The sequence below is a fragment of the Saimiri boliviensis genome, chromosome 19 (genome assembly GCF_048565385.1).
Source record: "Saimiri boliviensis isolate mSaiBol1 chromosome 19, mSaiBol1.pri, whole genome shotgun sequence".
Taxonomy (NCBI): Eukaryota; Metazoa; Chordata; class Mammalia; order Primates; family Cebidae; genus Saimiri; species Saimiri boliviensis.
The window spans coordinates 23275245-23297908 of NC_133467.1; the positions used below are offsets into that span (position 1 = coordinate 23275245).

At 37.5% G+C, this 22664-nt stretch overlaps 1 protein-coding gene across 1 annotated transcript in view; it reads left to right on the plus strand.

Annotated features, from left to right (window-relative positions):
• Positions 1–22664, plus strand: part of KIFAP3 (kinesin associated protein 3) — a 149960-nt gene that overhangs the window by 13892 nt on the left and 113404 nt on the right. The window contains exons 2-3 of the mRNA XM_074389807.1: positions 5356–5487; positions 13754–13908. Of these exons, the coding sequence (XP_074245908.1) occupies positions 5356–5487; positions 13754–13908 (287 nt within the window). The remainder of the gene's footprint in view (positions 1–5355; positions 5488–13753; positions 13909–22664) is intronic.

Consider the following 22664-nt stretch of genomic DNA (forward strand, 5'->3'; position numbering starts at 1 on the left):
ACTGGCTCCCTTTAGCTCTTTGAGCATATTTAAGACAGTTGATTTAAAGTCTTTGTCTGATAGGTTCAGTGTTTATGCTGTAGCATGGATAGTTTCTGTTAAAAACTTTTTTATTTTCTGAGTATGAGCCATAGTTTCTTGTTTCTTTGCACATTTCATTTTTTTTTGTTGTTGAAAACTGGGTGTTTTGAATATTAAGATGTGCAAAGAAAAAAACGAAGAGAAAAAAATACTCCTCAGTCTTTACAGGTTGACTCAGTGTTTCAGCATGCGTTCAGCACTTAGCCAAGTAACTTACAACTTCACCTTAGCCTTCACTTGTGCTTGCACAGAGCCTAAAGACCAGCCAGAGGTAAAAGTTTATGGTCCTACCAGGTTTTTTTTTTTTTCTGGATATGTATTCTGCCCTGAGCATGCGCATGGATTTCTAGATTCCTCTTTATATGCAATGGCTTTTCAAAGCGTCTGTTCCTCCAAAATGCCTGACTCCCTTGTCTTTACTCTTAGGCTTTCAGCATGTGTTTTATTTGACCCAACTATTACTATCTATCCCAGGGGCCACCACCTTATATGCTTGGCTTTCACCGGTTTCGGTGACTGCATAGCTACACTATCCTGATAAGGGTTTAAAATTAGTCAAAACAAAGGAAATCCCCTTTTGGAGCAGACCTCAAAAGTTACCCAGTCAGTTGCAAAACAATCAGACAAAATTCCTTGGGAGCGTGTCTGTCATGACTCTTCTAGACCAAGTATTAACAGTGGAAACGTGGGCTGCTATCTTTAAGACTGCCACTGTGTTTGAGAGTGGGGTGGATGTCTAGGGTGAGCGAAAAGATCATAATGATCTCCTATCCTGTTTCTGTAACCTTTCTTCTGAGTAAACATTCACTTGGTTGCTGTAAACCTTTGTCTATCTTCCAGAGTTCTGATGAGGTTGATTGTGATAGGTTTTTTTTTTTTTTTTTTTTTTTTTTTTTTTTCCCCAAGTTTTTCAGTGTTTCTGGGGAGTGCCAGCCTCTAGCAGTCCCTACTCTGCCATTTTTACTAATGTCACTTAGCCATTATCTTTTCATATGATGCTTCTGTCCTCATTCTTTCTCACCTTTCATTCTGGGACTTCAGTTACATATATTAGCCCTACTCAGTATGCATTGCTGCATTATACTTTTGCTTATATTTTAGATCTTTTTGTCTCTATGTTTTATTCTGGGTATTTTCTTCTGACTTATATTTTATACCACAAATTATCTCCTTACCTGTATCTAATCTGCTATTAAACCTATTCATTTTTAAATTTTGGTTATTGTATTTTTAACTCTAGAAATTAAAAAATAATATCTAGTTCTTTCTGAAGATTACTTAATATCAATCACAATGACTTCTTTGAGTGTCATATATAGGAATATAAATGGATAAATAATCATTTGAGGCCTAGGATGAGATTCTGTTTTTCCAGAGAAGATTATATTTTGTTTATGACAGTAAGGATTATTAAAAATTCAGAGTCACCTTTATTAGTTCTCAGAGATTCAACTACATTAAACTGGGCTTTTTAATCTTCTTAGTGACCAGTCTGCATCTGTTTCACAGTTACTCCTAGAGGTAGTCCTCCTATTTCCAGCTCAAAGCTTAGAGCTTTACCAGAGCTACGGTTGTTTAGTGCACTCTAGAATCCAATTTTTGTGTCTCTAGCCTCATGTGATTCTTAAAAGATTCTCAACCTCTCAGCCCTCTCTTTTCAGTTAGCAGATGCCTCTAGGGAAAAGTAACCTTGAATTCAAGCTTTACCTCTGTTCATTTTCTTCTTCTGGATCTTGGCACCGTAATTTTTTCTGCCTGTTTAGTTCTGTTATGGCCTCAAAGAGATACACACATATGTATTTTTTCCCTCAGCTTTTAAGATTTTCTTAGAAGGTGCATTGGTTTGAATTACCTTAATCCTCTAATTCTCCATTAACAAGTCTAATGTTAGTGAGAGAAGTATAAAACTTGTTTTGGCTTTACCACTATGAAAAGCATCAGGAATTGTAAATATTTGAGTACATATACGAGATTAAGAGATTATTCCCCTCTTAATTTTTTAAAAATATATATGACTTGAGAGCAAAAACTATGAAATTTTTGTGCAGGTTTATAAGGTATGTACACATAACACATACGACAGCTATAACATAAAGAAATGAGGGGGGTGTAGGCAATAGACCTACAGTTTGTGAAGTAGCACAGCATTAACTATTAAATACTTTGTGAAAAAAGAGGTAACTAAAGCACTGTTTTTCCTAAAGCAACCACCAAAAACAATTTTAAAATGTATAGCAAAAACGTCTACACAAAATAGAAGTAAAAAATAATAATTCACAAGGCTGTCAGGAAAATAATCAAAGTATATAGGGGCCAAACAGGAAATGAAAATGAAATGATAGATCTGAATCTAAGTATGTCAGCAATTGCATTAAATGATCCAAAACACTGCTATTCAATAGAACTTTCTTTGCTGATGGAAGTATCTTACAGCTGCATCATCAAATACATAGCTACTAGCTATATGGCTAATGAACACTTTAAACGTGGCTAGTACAGCTAAGGAATTGCATTTTTAGTTATTTTTAAAATGTAATGCATTTCAGTTTAATTTTACATAGACCCATATAGCTAGTGACTATTGTATTGGACAGTGTAGGTTTTAATGCTCCAATGGAAAGGCAGGGATTACTAATATTTCTTTTAAAAAGAAAACAGAAAAGGAAGACCCAACTATCTGTCATACCCCAAAAATATACTTTTAAATATGGACCTAATAAGTTAATTGTAAATGGATGCAATCAAACAGTAAGCATAAGAATGCTAGAATGACCATATTAATGTCAGATAAAATAGGCTTTAAGAAAAAGTATACTGTAAAAACTACAGAGGAGTATTTCATACTGATAAAATCTTCTACATCCAGACAGTTTTAAAGTCAAATTCTAACAAAACTTTCAAGAAGCAGATGCTTCCAATTATGTACAGCTCTTCCAAGAAATCTGAAAAGAAAGGATACTCCCCAACCAATTTATAGTAATATTTTAGAATAATCTTCATATGAAAGTCAGAAAAAGGACATTAGAAAGGAGAATTGCAGGCTGAATGAGCAAGAATGCAAATTTAATCCAACAGTGTTTTAAGACAGCAATATCAAGTTGTGCTTATTCCAAGAATATGAGTATGGTTTTATGTATTTAATGAATTTGATTTAGCGTATTTATGGATTAAAGAAGAAGAACAATACATGATCCTCCAAAGGATACAGAAAAACATTTGATGATATTCACTACACATTCATGATTTAAGGAAAAAACTAAAGCCAGAAATTAAACAGAATTATGACATAAACTTATTAAATGAGGAAACAAACCAGGTGTGGTGGCTCATACCTGTCATCCCAGCACTTTGGGAGGCTGAGGCTGGTGGATGTCTTGAGCCTGGGAGTTCGAGACCAGCCTGGGCAGTATGGTGAAACCCCATGTCTTTTTAATAGAGATGGGGTTTCACCATGTTGGCCAGGCTGGTCTCAAATCTTGACCTCAAATGATCCATCCACTTTGGCCTCCCAAAGTGCTGGGAGATTACAGGTGTGAGCCACTGTGCCCGGCCTATATTGGGTCATTTTCAAATAGATGCAGGAAATAGATGCATAGCAATCCTGCCAGAGAGCTTATGGAGAGTAGACTGAACACTTCCTACAGTTATAAAAAGTCCAACACTGGTATTGCTTTTCATGTTATCAGGAAGGAAGGAACTAGTTTGCCTTATGTAATTAAGGTAGTTTCTGTGATGCTACATTACATCTGTTTTTCAGCTTTTGATTCCTGTGACTTCTATAGCTTTTGTACATATATCCATTCATCTTACCTTTTCGAATCTGTACCATTTTTATAATATATGTTTATATCTCATTGCCTAATTCCTTGACTTTTGCTGGCCTGCCTGGTTTGTTTTCATTCTTTACTTGTCCTATATGTCTTACTATCACTTTAGTGGCTGACCCACCTAGACTCTATGCTTTAGTGTACTTAATTTTCTACCCTATCTCTATGCTTGACTGTTAATCATAACTCTAATATTCAGTGCAGATCCATCTCCTTTTTATAAGGAATTCTGGTGAACAGAGCAGTTAAAAATTACTTTGAAAATATGCATAATTAGTCAAAGTATTATTTCCAACTGAAAGAAAAGCTTTGAATTTCGAATTATTGGAATTAAATTCAAGGTGGTGTAATAATTTTGTTTTTTCTTATCAGGCTAAAAGACCCCACTAGTTAGCTAGCTGCCAGCTAGGACTAAGAATGAGAAATTTTGCTTGTTTCTGTTACTTAATGTCTTCCAGCACAACTAACTTTGTCACCTTCTAAAATGGCCAAGTGGCAAATAGTGATTAATTCATTATTGGTTTACTGCAATTAAGAATTCATTTTGTGACTATATGGGCTTGAGGAAAGAGTGTGTACACAACCTTTCCATAGAACCTACTATTGGCAATATAATTTGGAATATGTGACTATACAGCCTACCTAACCTGTAAATGCTTTTTTGCTATGTAATTTGGTTGTGATTCTGATTTTATTTAGGTACTAACGTACATACTTGTACATGACATATGTTGTAATACAAATAATTTCTTCCTGTCTTTTGATCCAGTTAATGGGTAAATTAGTGAGCAGGTTGATTTTTTTTTTTTTTTTTTTTTTAACAGAGACAGAGTCTCATTCTGTTGCTCAGGCTGGAGTGCATTGGCACAATCAGAGGGCTCAAGTGATCCTCCTGCCTCAGCCTGTGATTAGCTAGAAGTACAGACACCTGCCACCATGCCCAGCTAATTTTTAAATTTTTTGTGGAAACAGTCTCGCTATGTTATCTGGGCTTGTCTCAAACTTTTGACCTAAAGCATTTCTCCCACATTGGTCTCCCAAGTCACCGGGATTACAGGTGTGAGTCATCATGCCTGCCCTGACTTTTTCTTTTAGTATAGATTTCCAGGCAGCTGGCTTTGGTTTTGAATAACTGACTTTTAGTTGAGGTCTTTCTCTTGAAAGCTATCTTAACTGTTTGTTTCATTCACTTGCTTTTATGCATAATTCTTTGGTAAATATATTTTTTCCTAAGTAGAGCTATTTATAAAGATACTTTATGCATGACAAAGATATATATATATATATAGTTAGAGAAAAAGAGTTATCTCTAATCCCAGGTCAAGAGTAAATCTGATTCAAATGCACATGTTAATCCAACCCAGATGTTACGGACCTAAAAACAGATAAAACCATGGCCACTTTGAGAGTTTGAGTCTGGTTATACCTTTTCAATTTTGTATTATAGGAAAGTTAAAGGAGGGAATATCGATGTACATCCATCAGAAAAAGCACTCATTGTTCAATATGAAGTGGAAGCTACCATTCTTGGAGAAATGGGAGATCCCATGTTGGGAGAACGAAAAGAATGTCAAAAAATGTAAGTTCTTTATTTGTGCACATTTTTAAAGTAGTGAACATTATATAAACTTCATACAAATCTGATGTTATTTCGATTTGCATAGGTGATTGATTTATGGCATTCTTCCAAGCATACTTTATCTTAGTGAAGGAGAGATTATATTAAACTGTAAGTATGGAGTATATTAATCCTAGAGAATATAAGATTTTTGTAAGCTTAATAAGAACTTGTTGTAACACATATATTCTAATTTATCCCATTTAGAAAATGAATATAATAGATTATGAACTACTAACTTGTGAAATCAACCATAAAAGATGTGTTTATGTTTTTTTGTTTTTTTTTTTTTAAGTTCTGGGATACATGTGCAGAATGTGTAGGTTTGTTACTTAGGTATAAATGTGTCATGGTGGTTTGCTGTACCTATCCACCTGTCATCTAGGTTTTAAGCCCTGCATGAATTAGGCATTTGTCTTAATGCTCTCCCTCCCCTTGCCCCCTACTCCCTACAGGCCCCAGTGTGTGATGCTCCCCTCCTTATGTCCATCTGTTCTCATTCTTCACCTCCACTTATGAGTGAGAACATGTGGTGTTTGGCTTTCTGTTCCTGTGTTAGTTTGCTGAGAATGATGGCTTCCAGCTTCATCAATATCCCTGCAAAGGACATGAATTCATTCTTTTTTATGGCTGCATAGTATTCCATCATGTATATGAGCCATATTTTCTTTATCCAGTCTATCACTGATGGGTATATAGGTTGGTTCCAAGTCTTTACTATTGTGAATAGTGCTGCAGTAAACATGTGTCTTTGTAATAGAATGATTTATAATCCTTTGGGTACATACCCAGTATTGGGATTGCTGGGTCAAATGGTATTTCTATTTCTAGATCCTTGAGGAATCACCACACTGTCTTCCACAATGGTTAAACTAATTCCAATTTCTCCACCGCCTCACCAGCATCTGTTGTTTCCTGACTTTTTAATAATCACCATTCTAACTGGCATGAGATAGTATCTCATTGTGGCTTTGATTTGCATTTCTCTAATGACCAGTGATGATGAGCTTCTTTTCATGTGTTTCTTTGCCCCATAAATGTCTCCTTTTAAAAAGTGTCTGTTCATATCCTTGGCCCACTTTTTGATGGTTTTTATTTTTATTGTAAATTTGTTTGTTTCTTCTAGAATCTGGATATTAGACCTTTGTCAGATGCATAGATTGCAAAAATTTTCTCGCATTCTGTAGGTTCCCTGTTCATTCTGATGATAGTTTCTTTTCCTGTGCAGAAGCTCTTTAGTTTAATTAGATCCCTTTTGTCAACTGGGCTTTTGTTGCAATTGCTTTTGGTATTTTACTCATGAAGTCTTTGTCCATGCCTATGTCCTGAATGGTATTGCCTAGGTTTTTTTCTAGGGAGTGTATGGCTTTGAGTTTTACATTTAAGTTTTTAATCCATGTTGAGTTAATTTTTGTATAAAGTATAAGGAAGGGATCCAGTTTCTGTTTTCTACATATGGCTAGCCAGTTTTCCTAGCACCATTTATTAAATAGGGAGTCCTTTCACTATTGCTTGTTTTTGTCAGATTTGTCAAAGATCAGATGATTGTAGATGTGTGGTGTTATTTCTGAGGTCTCTGTTCTGTTGCATTGGTATGTATATCTGCCTTGATACCTGTATCATGCTGTTTTGGTTACTGTAGCCTTGTAGTATAGTTTGAAGTCAGGTAGTATGATGCCTCTAGCTTTGTTTTTTTGTGTGTGGTTTTTTGCTTAGATTGCCTTGGCTATACAGGCACTTTTTCAGTTGCATATGAAATTTAAAGTGTTTTTTCTAATTCTGCAAAGAAAGTCAATGGTAGGTTGATGGGAATAGCACTGAATCTATAAACTTTGGGCAGTATGGCCATTTTCACGATATTGCGTCTTCCTATCCATGAGCATGGAAATCTTTTTCCATTTGTTTGTGTCCTTTCTGATTTCCTTGAGCAGTGGTTTGTTCCTTTCCTTGAGCAAGGAACTCTTCAAGTTCGCCTTGAAAAGATCCTTCATGTCCCTTGTAAGTTGTATTCCTAGATATTTTATTTTCTTTGTAGCAATTGTAAATGAGAGTTCGTTCATGATTTGGCTCTCTGCTTGTCTGTTGTTGGTATATAGGAATGCTTGTGATTTTTGCACATTGATTTTGTACCCTGAGACTTTGCTGAAGTTGGTTGTCAGCTTAAGGAGTTTTTGGGCTTAGATGATGGGGTTTTCTAAATATACAATCCTGTCATCTGCAAGCAGAGACAGTTTGATTTTTTTCTCTTCCTATTTGAATATGTTTTACTTCTCTCCCTTGCCTGATTGCCTGGGCCAGAACTTCCAATACTATGTTCAATAGGAGTGATGAGAGAGAGCATCCTTGTCTTGTGTTGATTTTCAAAGGGAATTCTGTCAGTTTTTGCCCATTCAGTATGAGATTGGCTGTGGGTTTCTTAGAAATAGCTCTTACTATTTTGAGATATGGTCCATCAATACCTAGTTTATTGAGAATTTTGAATATGAAAGAATGTTGAATTTTGTTGAAGGCCTTTTCTGCATCTATAGAGATAATCATGTGGATTTTGTCATTGGTTTTGTTTATGTGTTGGATTATGTTTATTGATTTATGTTGAACCAGGCTTCCATCCCAGGAATGAAGCTGACTTGGTCTGGTGGATAAGGTTTTTGATATGCTGCTGGATTAGGCATGCCAGTATTTTATTGATGATTTTTGCATTGATGTTCATCAGGGAAATTGGCCTGAAATTTTCTTTTTTTGTTGTGTCTCTGCCAGGTTTTGGTATCAGGATGATGCTGGCCTCATAAAATGCTTTAAGGAGGAGTCCTTCTTTTTCTATTGTTTGGAATAGTTTCAGAAAGAATAGTATCAGCTCCTCTTTTTACCCCTGTTAGAATTTGGCTATTTATCTGGTCCTGGGTTTTGTTTTTTGTTGTTGGTAAGCTGGTAATTACTGCCTCAATTTCAGAACCTGTTATTGGTCGATTCAGGCATTCAGCTTCTTCCTGGTTGGTCTTGGGAGGGTGTATGTGTCCAAGAATTTATCCGTTTCTTCTATGTTTTCTAGTTTATTTGTGCAGAGGTGTTTGTAGTACTCCCTGATGGTAGTTTGTGTTTCTGTGGGATGAGTGGTGATATCTCCTTTATCATTTTTTATTGTGTCTATTTGATTCTTCTCTCTTTTCTTCTTTATTCGTCTAGCTAGCAATCTATTTTAATTTTTTCAAAAAAAAAAACAACTCCAATTCATTGATTTTTGGAAGAGTTTTTCATGTCTCTATCTGCTTCATTTCTTCTCTGATCATAGTTATTTCTTGTCTTCTGCTAGATTTTGACTGTTCGCCCTTGCTTCTCTAGTTCTTTTAATTGTGATGTTAGGGTGTTGATTTCAAATCTTTTCACCTTTTTGATGTGGGCATTTGGTGCTACAAATTTCCCTTTTAACAATTGTTTAGCTGTGTTCCAGAGATACTGGTACATTATGTCTTTGTTCTCACTGGTTGCAAAGAACTTCTTTATTTCTGCCTTAATTTTGTTGTTTACCCAGGAGACATTCAGAACCAGGTTGTTCAATTTCCATGTAGCTATGTGGTTTTGAGTGAGTTTCTAAATCCTGACTTCTAATTTGATTGCATTGTGGTCTGAGAGACTGTTTGTTATGATTTCCGTTGTTTTGCATTTGATGAGGATTGATTGTTTTACTTCCAATTATGTGATCGATTTTAGAATAAGTGCCGTGGCACTTAGAAAAATGTGTATGCTGTTGATTTGGGGTGGAGAGTTCTGTAGATGTCTATTAGGTCCACTTGATCCAGAGCTTAGTTCAAGGCCTAAATATCTTTGTTAATTTTCTGTCTCATCGATCTGTCTAATACTGACAGTGAGCGTTAAAGTCTCCCACTATTATTGTATGAGAGTCTAAGTCTCTTTGTAGGTCTCTAAGAACTTGTTTTCTGAACCTTGGTGCTCCAGTATGGGGTGCATATATATTTAGCAGAGTTAGCTCTTTTTGTTGCCTTGAACCCTTTACCATTATGTAATGCCCTTCTTTGTCTTTTTTGATCTTTGTTGGTTTAAAGTCTGTTTTATCAGAGACTAGGATTGCAACTCCTGCGCTTTTATTTTATTTTATTTTTTGCTTTCCATTTGCTTGGTAACTATTCCTCCATACCTTTATTTTGAGCCTATGTGTGTCTTTGCACGTGAGATGGGTCTCTTGAATACAGCACACAGATGGTTCTTGACTCTATCCAATTTGCCAGTCTCTGTCTTTTAATTGGGGCATTTAGCCTGTTAACATTTAAGGTTAATATCGTTATATGTGAATTTGATCCTGTCATCATGATGTTAGCTAGGTATTTTGCACATTAGTTGATGTAGTTTCTTGGTAGGGTCACTGATTTTTATATACCACTTTTTCCTTTCCATATTTAGTGCTTCCTTTAGAACCTCTTGTAAGGCAGGCCTGAGGTGACAGAATCCCTCAATATTTGCTTGTCTGGAAAGGATTTTATTTCTCCTTCACTTATGAAGCTTAGTTTGGCTGGATATGAAATTCTGGGTTGAAAATTATTTTCTTCAAGAACATTGAATTTTGACTCCCACTCTCTTGTGTCTTACAGAGTTTCTGCAGAGAGATATACTGTTTTTCTGATGGGCTTCCCTTTGTGGGTGACCTGTCCTTTCTCTCTGGCTGCCTTAACATTTTTCCTTTGTTTCAACATTGGAGAATCTGATGATTATGTGTCTTGGGGTGGATCTTCTCAAGGAATATCTTAGCGGTGGTCTCTATTTTCTGAATTTGAATGTTGGCCTGTCTCGCTAGATTGGGAATATTTTCCTAGATAGTACCTGAAGTATGTTTTCCAACTTGATTCCATTCTCCCTGTTACTTTGAGGTCCATCAGTCAATCATAGGTTTGGTCTTTTCACATAATACCATATTTCTTGGAGGCTTTGTTCATTCCTTTTCATTTCTCTTTTCTCTAATCTTGTCTTCACGCCAAATTTCAGCAAGGTGGTCTTCAATCTCTGATATCAACTTGATTGATTCGGCTGTTGATGCTTGTTTATGCTTCACGAACTTCTCATGCTATGTTTTTCAGCTTTTTCAAATCATTTATGTTCCCCTCTGCTCTGGTTATTCTAGTTAGCAGTTCCTGTAACCCCTTAACAAGGTTCTTTGCTTCCTTGTATTGAGTTAGAACATACTCCTTTAGATCAGAGGAGTTTGTTATTATCCACCTTCTGAAGCAGATGTCCCCAAACTATGGCCCGTGGGCCGCATGCGGCCCCCTGAGGCCATTTATCCGGCCCCCCGCCGCACTTCAGGAAGGGGCACCTCTTTCATTGGTGGTCAGTGAGAGGAGCACAGTATGTGGCGGCCCTCCAACGGTCTGAGGGACAGTGAACTGGCCCCCTGTGTAAAAAGTTTGGGGACATCTGTTCTGAAGCCTACTTCTGTCAGTTTGTCAATCTCATTCTCCATCCAGTTTTGTGCCCTTGCTGGAGAGGAGTTGCAATCATTAGGAGGAGAAGAGGCATTCTGGTTTTTGGAATTTTCAGTGTTTTTGCACTGGGTTTTCCTCATCTTCATGGATTTATCCTTTGATCTTTGAGGCTGATGACTATTGGATGGGGTTTTTGTAGGGGGGTGTTTTTTTGTTGATGTTGCTGTTGTTGCTCTCCTAGTTCTTCTAACAGTCAGGTCCCTCTTCTGCAAGTCTGCTGCAGAAGAGTTTGCTGGAGTTCCACTCTAGACTCTGTTCACCTGGATATTACCAGTGGAGACTGCAGAACAGCAAGGATTGCTGCCTGCTTCTTCCTCTGGAAGCTTCATTCCAGAAGGGCACTGACCTGATGCCAGCCGGAGCTCTCCTGTATGAGGTGTCCGTCAACCATTGTGGGGAGGTCTCTTCCAGTCAGGAGGCACGGGGATCATTGACCGCCTTGAGGGGGCAGTCTGTCCCTTAGCAGAGCTGGTGTGCTGTGCTGGGAGATTCGTCCTTGTCAGGATCAACTGCTCTTATCAGAGTTGGCAGACAGTAAAGATTAAGTCTGCTGAAGCTGCACCCACGGCCACCCCTTCCCCCAGGTGCTCTGTCCCAGGGAGATGAGAGTTTTATCTGTAAGCTCCTAACTGGGGCTGCTGCATTTCCTTCAGAGATGTCCTTCCCAATGAGGAGGAATCTAGAGAAGCAGTCTGGCCTCAGACACTTTGCCATACTGTGGTAAATTCCACCCAGTCCAAACCTTTCAATCTCCTTACCACTGTCGGGAAAAATGCCTACTGAAACCTCACTAATGGCAGATCCCCCACCCCACACCAAGCTCAATTGTCTCAGGTGACTCCAGACTGCTGTTCTGACAGTGAGATTTTCAAGCCAGTGGTTCATAGCTTGCTGGGCTCCATAAGAAATAATGGGACTCACTGAGTGAGACCACTTGGCTCCTTGGCTTCAGCCCCCTTTCCACGGGAGTGAACAGTGCTGTCTGCTGGGGTTCCAGGCACCACTGCGTTATGAAAAAAAAACTCTTGCAGCTAGTTTGGTGCCTACCCAAACAGCCGCCTAGTTTTGTGCTTGAAATCCAGGTTCCTGGTGGTGTAGGCTCACAAAGGATTCTCCTGATCTGTGGATTGCAAAAACTGTGGGAAAAGCATAGTACTCAGGGTGGGTAGCACAGTCCCTCACAGTTTCCCTTGGCTGGGTGAGGGAGGTCCCCCAGCTCCTTGCACTTCCTGAGTGAAGCAATACCCCACCCTGCTTCTGCCTGCTTTCCATGGGTTGCACTCGTCTAACCAGTCCCAATGAGATGAACTGGGTACCTCAGTTGGAAATGCAGAAACCACCCACCTTTTGTGTTGGTCTCCCTGGGAGCTGCAGACCAGGGCTGTTTCCTTTCTGCCATCTTGGCCCCTCCTTGTGCCTCTAGATAGCTACCTAAGTGAGTTGAAAACATGTTCACACAAAAAGCTGCACATGTATGTTTATAGCAGTTTTACTCATAATTGCCGACGATTGGAAGCAAACTAGAGGTCTTTTTAGAGTTTCTCTGTATTTACCTTTCTTTCTCTCTATGCCTTCTGATGTGTAGCTAAAACTATATAAAAATATAATAAATTTAAGAGACTTAAAAGGTAGGAACGAAAAAAAACCCAAATAAATTAAGGTAGAAATAAAATAAAGGGACAGACTATTGCTAAGATTCTTCTTTTAAGCCTTAGAAAGCACTCTAGCAAATTTAAACCGAGAAGGAATTTATTAAAAGCTTTTAAGTAACTTGTAGAACCCCCAGGAGAACCAGATTTGGGGTTGAATATATAGCTTGGAATAATAAGTCATACTCCTGGACCGATTTCAGGAGAAATCATCTACTTATGAATAGTAAGTTTACAGGGCATTGCTCTGAGAGCTCCACTCCTGCCCCTCCTTGTGCCTTCATGTCTTCCAACAAAAATTCGCCATCTTTAACGTGAAATAATTCTGCTTTCTTGTCTTTCTCTTTTTGAAAAGAACCTTGCACGGGAGCATCTCCTTGACAGTCTTTTGACCAAGTAGACGCTTCACTTTGAACCTAATTTTATGTCTTTATACCTCTTCCTGGTACCATGAATCCAAGTAACTCGGCAGTTGTTTCCAAACTCTTAATAACGGTTTCTTAATGGGTTCCCAGTGAGTCTCCTGGGCTAACTTTAAAAGGAGGGAGGGGTTGGCTTATTATTGATTTTTAATATGCTAATCTAAGCATAAAATGTATTTATTTGTTCCTCAAAATTCTTCATATAGATCTTAAAGTGGATCTCACTTTTTTTTACTTTTACTTTCTGTATAATTACCATCAGAACAACTGAATCTGAACATATCAATATTGTGTCTTGTCCCTAACTGAAAATAAGTTAGCATTTCTGGGTATGGTCAAGAAAATGATTTATTTGTGATGATATGGACACTTTATATATTTTATATCAGAAATACTGTTTTAAAACAGAATCTCTGAATATACTGTTTTGTCTAGAGAGGCAGAAAAAGATTGTATGTTCCTTTTGTTATATTGTTTGTCTAGCTCACAGAAAATCACTGCCTTGTATTTTTCTAAGCCTAATTATATCTACTAGTTTATTTTATTAAGAGTCTATGGCGAAGTTCTCTATAGTAATGTATAATCTATAAATTATTCTATAGTAGTAGTATTGAAGTTATTACTTTTATAATACCTGAGTTGAAAACTGCTATTATACCTACAGCATTCGACTTAAGAGTCTCAATGCCAACACAGATATAATTTCCCTGGCAAGGAAGGTGGTTGAAGAATGTAAACTCATTCATCCCTCAAAACTAAATGAGGTAGAACAACTATTGTACTATCTACAGAACCGCCGTGACTCATTGTCAGGAAAAGGTAAGTAATAGAATTCCTGACTTCCTAATGCAGAAAGTTGTTTGACTATAGTTTGTCAAAATGGGAAGCAGCTAATTATTTTTCATGTGTTGTGTATGTACACATATACTGAAATAAGGCATAAAAAAGTAAATGTCATACTGATTCTAGAATAACAAAAGGAGAGAATTTGGGGCAGAAAACCTATTTTCACTGCCCCAACTAGAATATTTTATAAACTTCTTTTTTATATTTGTTTACAGTTTGGATGGATTATGTGTTAAAATAGATACCTTATGCCTTAGACTATCCTAAAGGTATAACTTTCATGCATCTTTTTTTCTCTTCCTTTTTTTCTTTCTTGCAGCAGAGAAAGAGGTTTAATTTGGGGGCTACCAAACTAGGAGATGACAGAAAACCTCAGATCCATCTCACTGAGGAATTTGGGGCTAGAGTTTCTAAGGGTTTTGGATTAGGCTGAAGTACGGAGAGTGGTAATTGGTCAGAGAGGGTAAGATGAAGTAGTGGGACAAGACGATGAAGAAGCCGTATTCTCGTGCGGATTTCATTCCTCTATGAGGGTCTTCGGACTAGTTGATATCAGCTATTTCACTGACACTCAGGGTCTGAAAAACATTTTAAATGATCCTTAAGCAAAAGCTTTACGATTCTAACATCAGAGATGCTGTCTGTAGGAACAGTGGGGATGCAAATGGTTAGTATGTTTGACTGACTATATGACTCTAGCAACGAGGGAATGGGCCAAAGTGTAGCCTAATTAATGCTTAGTTATAACTATATTTCTGTCTGGAACTTGGCATAGAATTCTTATCACCCTTTGGGGACAGTTTCAGTTCCCCCTTTTCTTGTTCATCCTCAGTCCTGAGGTATGATCAGTAAAGAGGGAATCAAGGGACGACCTTTCTAGCAGCTTTCTGCTGACAAGGTATGCATATAGCAGGACCATGATTAGGATTTGAGGAATGAAACTGCTTAGCAGTGGCCTATAAATGGTTCCTGATTGCCAAGTCTAGGGTTCCAACTCTGCATGACAGACTGTCAGTGCTTGTTACTAGTCCCTGTTGTCTTTTGGGAATAGAAAGAAGAGCAAAATAACAATAATGATAATAACAAGAGTTTGTAAGGAGGACCAAAACCAGTTTCCCCTTCCCGTAGGAAGCCAGCCAAAGAGATTGTCAAGGTGGCCTGCACCTCTTGTAACCATTTAGCTTGTTTGGAAATCTTTTCTATCCACAGCAAGTGGTATTAGTTATTTCACAGATACCCCCTTGCTTTGCCAGGAGGAAATCTAATGTAATTTGATTATCAAGAACCATCTATGCCAGAGTTTAGGCCTAGCAGTTTTCTTCTTCAGTTTAGCATGTCAACATGCCATATTTTGAGGTATATTTCTGAGCCCCAACATCCCTTGTATGAAACTTTTGTCGAAGTTCCACACACAAAAAATGGAGTTGGTAGAAAAATTGAGTTAATAGCTGAGTGGCAAAGGATCCCAGTAAGCCAGTCTCCCATTCCTGAGAATAGGCCATGCCCATTAGACAGCTGTATCTCATTTCAGGAGATGTTTTGTAGACTAGCTTTCAAACAGAGGAAAAACAAATGTTGGTATTTGGGGCAATCTATAAACCAGTTTCCTTAGAGTCTGAAAGGAAGTCAGTTGATGTGTCTAAATGTTAGACTGAAAGCATCTCAGTTAAAGTGGAAATAAGCAGTAGCAATCTGACAAGTTTTTCTTGCCCGTCTTACAAGGTATGAGCTTCAGCTTGCATGGTCTTAGAAAAAGTTAATAATGATTTTACTGAATTTAAGACAGAAAAATGGAAGAAAATTTTGAAAATGTTAGTTTGAGTCTTGTAGCCAGGAAATAATTCAGGTTTAGTTCAAATTGTAGAAAACAATAAAAACTCAAAAATAATAGATGAGGCTAGAATCTAGTAACAGGTGTTCTGTAGTTTCTTTTGAAACAACATTTTTATCTCCAGTGCCCCATTTCTACGAAAGACAAATTATAGTAGGACCAATTTACTTGCAAAATAAGTTTTATATTTGGCCTGACTGCATAAAGTATGTCAAGAATAGTGATTGGCCATATAGGCTTGACTTAGCAGGAAATTTTTCTTAAGGAATCTTAATTTCGACTTTTTAAAAGCCTCCAGGGTAGCCAAACCAAGGATTTATCTATGCCTGCAGATACCTGTATGAATTGGGTGAACTTATCTCCTGTGGAGGCCCCAAAATAACTTGAGGTTTCTGGATCTCTTAAAAGTAACATTTTTTTACTTATCACAGGTGCAGAACTCTATAAAGAAACCACATAGACGAGGTAGAAGGCCAGTCTTTCCAAGGTGCTTTTATTGACTCTATAAAGTCAACATCAATTCCTCAAAGCAATCTGGTCATATCTGAAAATATGCCAATCCAATCAAAGCCTTAGTAAAGTAACCAGCATCTCCAGTTGTGTCCTGCTACAAAAGAAAGCAGATTCTGATTGAACTTATGCAAATAACTGTATTGCCATAAAAGAATACTTATGAATGGTTTCCACACTTGTGAGAACTCAGATAGAAAGGCAAATATGGCCGGGTGCGGTGGCTCAAGCCTGTAATCCCAGCACTTTGGGAGGCCGAGGCGGGCGGATCACGAGGTCGAGAGATCGAGACCGTCCTGGTCAACATGGTGAAACCCCGTCTCTACTAAAAATACAAAAAATTAACTGGACATGGTGGCGCGTGCTTGTAATCCCAGCTACTCAGGAGGCTGAGGCAGGAGAATTGCCTGAGCCCAGGAGGCGGAGGTTGCGGTGAGCCGAGATCGCGCCATTGCACTCCAGCCTGGGTAACAAGAGCGAAACTCTGTCTCAAAAAAAAAAAAAACAAAAACAAAAAAACAAAAAAAAGAAAGGCAAATTTTTCTCAGAAAGATATATTTTACTTGTCATAAGCTATAAATAGCTCAAAAGAAAAAAAATGTTTCCTTGGCTCCTCTTCAGTCAGAGTAGCAGAATTCCCAACAGAATGTTGTCTGTTAACCTTGGAATTGCCAGTCATAAACCAGGCAGTTCTTTGTCAGTCAGGTGAAAGCTGTTTAATGGGCACTGTAGAATCCTGCAGCTTCTCACACAATTTCAGAGTCAGTCCTGGGGAAAAAGGGGCTCCCGGCTCATGAGTATCTCCTCTTTGAATTTCCCAAGTAGCATGATCCTATACAAACTATCTCCATTTTATTATGGAATGCTTCTGGGCACTGCTATCCCCAGTTAGACTGTTTCTCTGACATTGCCCCAATAGCGTGGGTATTTCAGATGTCATGATCATTTTATGTCTTTCCATCACAGGGTGCTTTCAGTTAATGTCCTGTAACAAGGCAGTAAATGCCTCTTAAGTGGAAATTCTCTAGTCCAGAGTCACAGTAGTCATCAATGGGATGTGCTCGCAAGACTTCTGCCATAAGCCTCAGTAAACATTCCACAAAAGGCTATAAAGTGGAGAATTTGTTCCTACCAGCACTCTGGCTTCTAGTATATATTCAGTGTGCTTGGGGAATCTTACTGGTTCCCATTTTAGTATGTCCAGTTGATGTAGCTTGAAGGGCAGATTTGTATCCCTTCAGTTTTACAGTTTTACAGGCAGAGGAAACATCCTCTAGCTAGATACAATGTCCATTTTCATAAGACATTTAGGTAAAAGATCCACAACTACTTTACATAAAGCCTGTTTAAACATTTCAACTTTGATAATCCTACCCACCCTTACATTTTACATTCGGTCCCAAGAATTTCTCTTCACTCCCAGACCATTTTACCGTCTCTTGTGAAAAGAGGGTTGGGTTCCCAGCAGAGGGTTTAGCTGAGGGACCAAGGCTTTTTAGTCAGTCTTCGTGTTGATTAACCACCTCAACATCACCCCAGGCAATTGTTCAGATTTCTCATTTTGATCTTTGTCTTCTGATGTTTTAAAAAAATATCTCCAATTGGGGTAAATACAGAAAACTGATTTGGTACCCTTTAATGTTGGGGGAACCAGTAATTAAGACCTTTCTTTCAACCCCATCAATGTCCATTTTATTCACTGCATTTCTTAATAACTGTCTAAAGATTTTCAGTCTGCTGGGATGAGTCCCATGACTCTCCCCTTCTCTTTTTCTCTTAGTTTTACTATTAGTGTTTTCTTCATTTGTCATATTTCTTAATAACTGTTTAAAACTTCCCGTCTTCCTGGGATGAGTCCTTTGACCTTCCCCTCTACCCTTCACCATTCCCTTGTTAGCTAACCTAATTATTTTCTACTGTCATCTGTAAGACCCTTGAGGAAATGCTGACCATGACTTGGGTAATGGGCATATTCAAGGGGTGAATATCCCTGTCATAAATCCCATCCCATATGGCTTGCATATAAGCTGCTTCATCTGGGGTACTCCACCAGTTATAGGTGGAGTTGGGCAGTCCCTTTTCTCGGGGTAAAGAGACCTTACAGGGACTTTTATCCAGTTCATTAGGCTGACTCTTTTCTCACTAATAACCTCCTGTTTGTCTGGATCATGTACAACCATTTGCAATTGTTTAATAGTGAGCAGTGGGTACTGTACCAACCCAAACATGTTTCACTCTGCAGCCTTTAAAACCAGAGACAGTGCTCCCAAATTAGTTACTCTCATAATCCATTTCAGTATAGGTTCCTTAGGGAGCTGATGATACTGATCTATAAAATAAAAGGGTGGGGGATGAGGAACCTTTGATTCCTGAGTGACTGTATGGTCATCCATGGCATGGAACTGCAGCTGGGCCATGCCCAGTTACTAAAGGTAAAAGTTACAGTGAATTTGGAGGTAGATACAACTTCTGGAGAGTTGGTTCACTGGATGCATAAGGAAATGCAAACTAATATGAAAAAAGCATAATATTCAATTCCTTGGTTATTGTTATCTATAATGGCTAAAATAAAAGTAAAAGAGTGCTGAGTTGGGTCTTGAGACAGGAGAAGGCACAGATGTGGGTCTGTGTGAACTCAGGTCACTAGCCTCAAAGCTACTCACAAAAGCAGAAAATTATATAGGGCAGTATAAAATACTTCTGTGATCCGTGGTCTCCAAGAAGGTAGCCAATGTAGAAGAAAAGCAAAATGAAGTAACTATTGAAACCAAAGTATATAATGTAAAGGAATTCTTCTATTCGATAAAGCTCCCACTTGGTCACAGGTTAAGTTTTCAAGGACGTAAAACAAGATGAGAAGAACCCTCAACTAGTACGTTCTCTTTATTAAGAACACAGAAAGACAAAGAAAAGATTATTTCTAGAAGGAAAGGGAACAGTATGAATCGTCATAAACCAAAAAGTATACCAGTCAATGTTTTCTAAGACTAGTCACACACATCTTTTTCTCCTGTTAATCAAAACCTCACAGGAGACAGTGATTTCTTACCTTTTGCTCAACCGGATTCCACACAGAGAGATCTGGAACCCGACTGGTAAACAATTCTTACTACCCTGTTGCCAGCTTGTCAGGTTCCTGGATTCTCTTAACTGTGGCTTCCAAAAGAGCAGAGCTTTGATCACCCTGCTTGCTGATTACAAAAAAAAAACATTTTCTTTATTTTCATAGGTTCATAGTTGAAAGCTGCGCAGTTTGGCAGGATACAATCCAAGGGCTGCTTGAGGTAGGAGGGATCAAGTTAGCATTTCCCATATCGACCGAGACAAAATTACAGTGTACATTTAACAAAGACAAACACCAGTTACTTGGCTCAGTATCCAAGTTTTAACCTAGCAAAACAGACAGAACGGATCTTCCTTTCCACCTGTTAGGCCAACTGAGCTTCTGCTAATGTTTCCTTCTGGGTTCCCCATACAAAAACAGGACAAGATAAGAATAGACATGAGACCCCAATAAGTCAGAATTATAAAACCAGGTTTCATAACTGAAACCAAATCGTCCGGGAGTACTTCCTCCAAACATTGCTCTTTATTCTCCTTCCAACTGGGGAAATTCCCCTCCAACAGGGCCCCGTTTACAGATTAGGAAGGGTCAACAGGACCTCTGAATAGGACCTTTAAGGAGAACAGCAGATCAGGAAAAGGCAAAAGGGATGTTGATTGTGCTTGGGAATACTTAAACTAGAGAAGTCTTTCAAATTTAGAAACTGTTTCTCTATTGCAAGCAAGCTTATGTGAAGGTCGACATGCCTTGCTGGCAATGAAGGCTCCAGAGACAGCCCTGGCTTAAAGAAGCCAGACAAGCCAGCCACTTGGACTCATCTCCTGGCCTCTGAAATATCAAGGAGTCACTGAGCCACAGGCAGATGCCCATGAGGGGTATCCCATTGTGGGGTCACCACTAAATTGTAACCGTTACAGCAAGTCAATACATTAAGACACTGGGTTGCAGCAGAAAAAAAGGGGTTTAATTGTAGGAACCAAATAAGGAGATGGGAGGAAACCTCAAATCCATCTCTATTAATCCTTCTTAGGAAAATATTTTGTTTTTATTCCTCAGCGTCTCTATTGTTGCCATGCTCCTATCCTCAATTTCCTCATAAAAGAACCAACCCACTAAGATATTAGAGCTGAGAAAATGATCGCTTATATAAAATAAACTAAAAATCAAAACAAAAACATAGATATTTTAATGGAAAATTATCTCAGATTATTGAATGCTTCGTTTTGTTTTGCCATTTTATAGTATTTACTAAATGTACATATTTGTACATATGGTGCTTTTTTTTTGTTTGAAACGGGGTCTTGCTTCATTGCCCAGACTGGAGTGCAGTGGCATAATCACAGCTCACTGCAGCCTCCTGGGCTCCAGTGATCCCTCAACTTGAGCGTCCCTAGCAGCTGAGACTACAGGCATGTGCCACCACACCTGGCTAATTTTTTACACTTTTGTAGAGACTGGGGTCTCACTATGTTGCTTAGGCTAGTCTCGAACTCCTGGGCTCAAGTGATCCTCCTGACTTTGCTTCTCAAAGTGCTGCGATTGCAGGCCTGAGCCAGTGTGCCCAGCTGGTGCTCTTAAAATATATCAGTGCTCAAGTTTTGATTAGACTAAGAGGGGAAAAGAAAGAAAATTTTGTTTGGAATTTTTTCCAATTAATCAGTCTCCATCTACAGCAAATAAAATGCCTTGTACTTAATATATACTTTTATTAGTTGTGAATACTAGATACTTATATACTTCTGTGTATTTAGTGAATACTAAGTACTTAGATACTTCTAAGGTAGATGATAAATATATATTTGTTGAATGAATTAAATGGTTGTAAATTTATTTAAAAGCAAAAATAGACATTTTGAATGAACATGATTGCTTCTAATCACATAGCTGGCATTCAGTGAAGTACTATGTAGATAAGGAAAATATCAAGAAACATTTTTATTAAACAAATACGTTATGATAGAACATTCTTGTCAAGATGTCTGTAAATGATGAGAGATCACATAGTCCAATAAATTCCAAGTAGAAAAGCAAATCTGGTAGTCTTTTAATATCTGTGTCTACTTATTGTAGGTAACAGTACAGTTAAAATTGATCTTTCCTAGTGCCAAATTAATATAATTCTGAAGGCATTTATAATAAAATATATTTAAACTAGTAAAAACTCTTTCACTGAGTTTTCAGGGCAAATCAGTGGTTTTACCTTGCTCCCCAGAAATTAAAGGAATATGAAAAGATTTCATGTCATTATTTTATCCATATTTCAAGTCAATGTTTTCTCTGTCTAGATAGAGTATTATTAATAGTCAAAGACATAGGAAATGCTTTAGGAAATGTGTATTAAATATACACTTTTTTAAACTATTGGTGTTTCTTTGTTAAAACTCTTTTGATAGGCAGTATGTCAAAGCCAGAAACTTTACCTTAAAAGTGATTGAAACAAAATAATAATACTTATTTGGTTATGTGATTCATTACATTCAGTGATTTTTTTCTTTGCATAATTAAAACCACTGTCTTGGTAAATTATCTGTTTGAAGCAGAATTAAGCTGTTGAAAATATATGAGCTTATATAGAATGGGTGCTGTCCTCTGAAAATAATGACTAATTTTATCATTTATATTTATTTGCTAATTATGGAATCAAAAATGTTGATACCATTCTAACTTACTTTAATGTGCATATATTATTTAGACTTATGATCCAGATCAGTAAAGTATATTGGATAGTTTTGTGGTTTTTTTTTTTTTTTTTTTTGCTAAAAAATGAGATTATACCATTAATCAGATAATTCCATATAATGAGTGGCTCAAACTTGTGTTCAGCTATTTTGGATAACTATTTATTTGGGACTAAGTGGGGATTTAATTAACACAAGTAATAAATATTTGCCTTTCAATTTATGATCTTAATTTTCCTTGTTAAAAAAGAACCAGTTGCCAACTATTCTGTATTTTAGCTTTTAAATTTACCCATTTTTATTTCTTTCTGCTTTGTTAATTTTCATTTTAGTTTGTTTGTTACTCAAGTTATACTTTTTTCTTTGCCTTATTGATTTTCCTATTCCTACCTTAAATTTGAATTAGAAATGGAAAGAGAGGATACTTAGAACAGACTACTGTATTTTGCTTCTTGTTGGCAAGTTTGGCTGTATACCTTACCTACTCAAAAAGTTTACCAGGGAGGAAGTTGCTACCTAACATAATTTGATGATTAGTTATAGACTTTATTAATTTATACTCTCCTTGATATCCTTATTAGAGCAAGTGGATTATATATGATCGTTTTTATACATTGAGAAAAGAGTATTTCATAAACTATTTAGT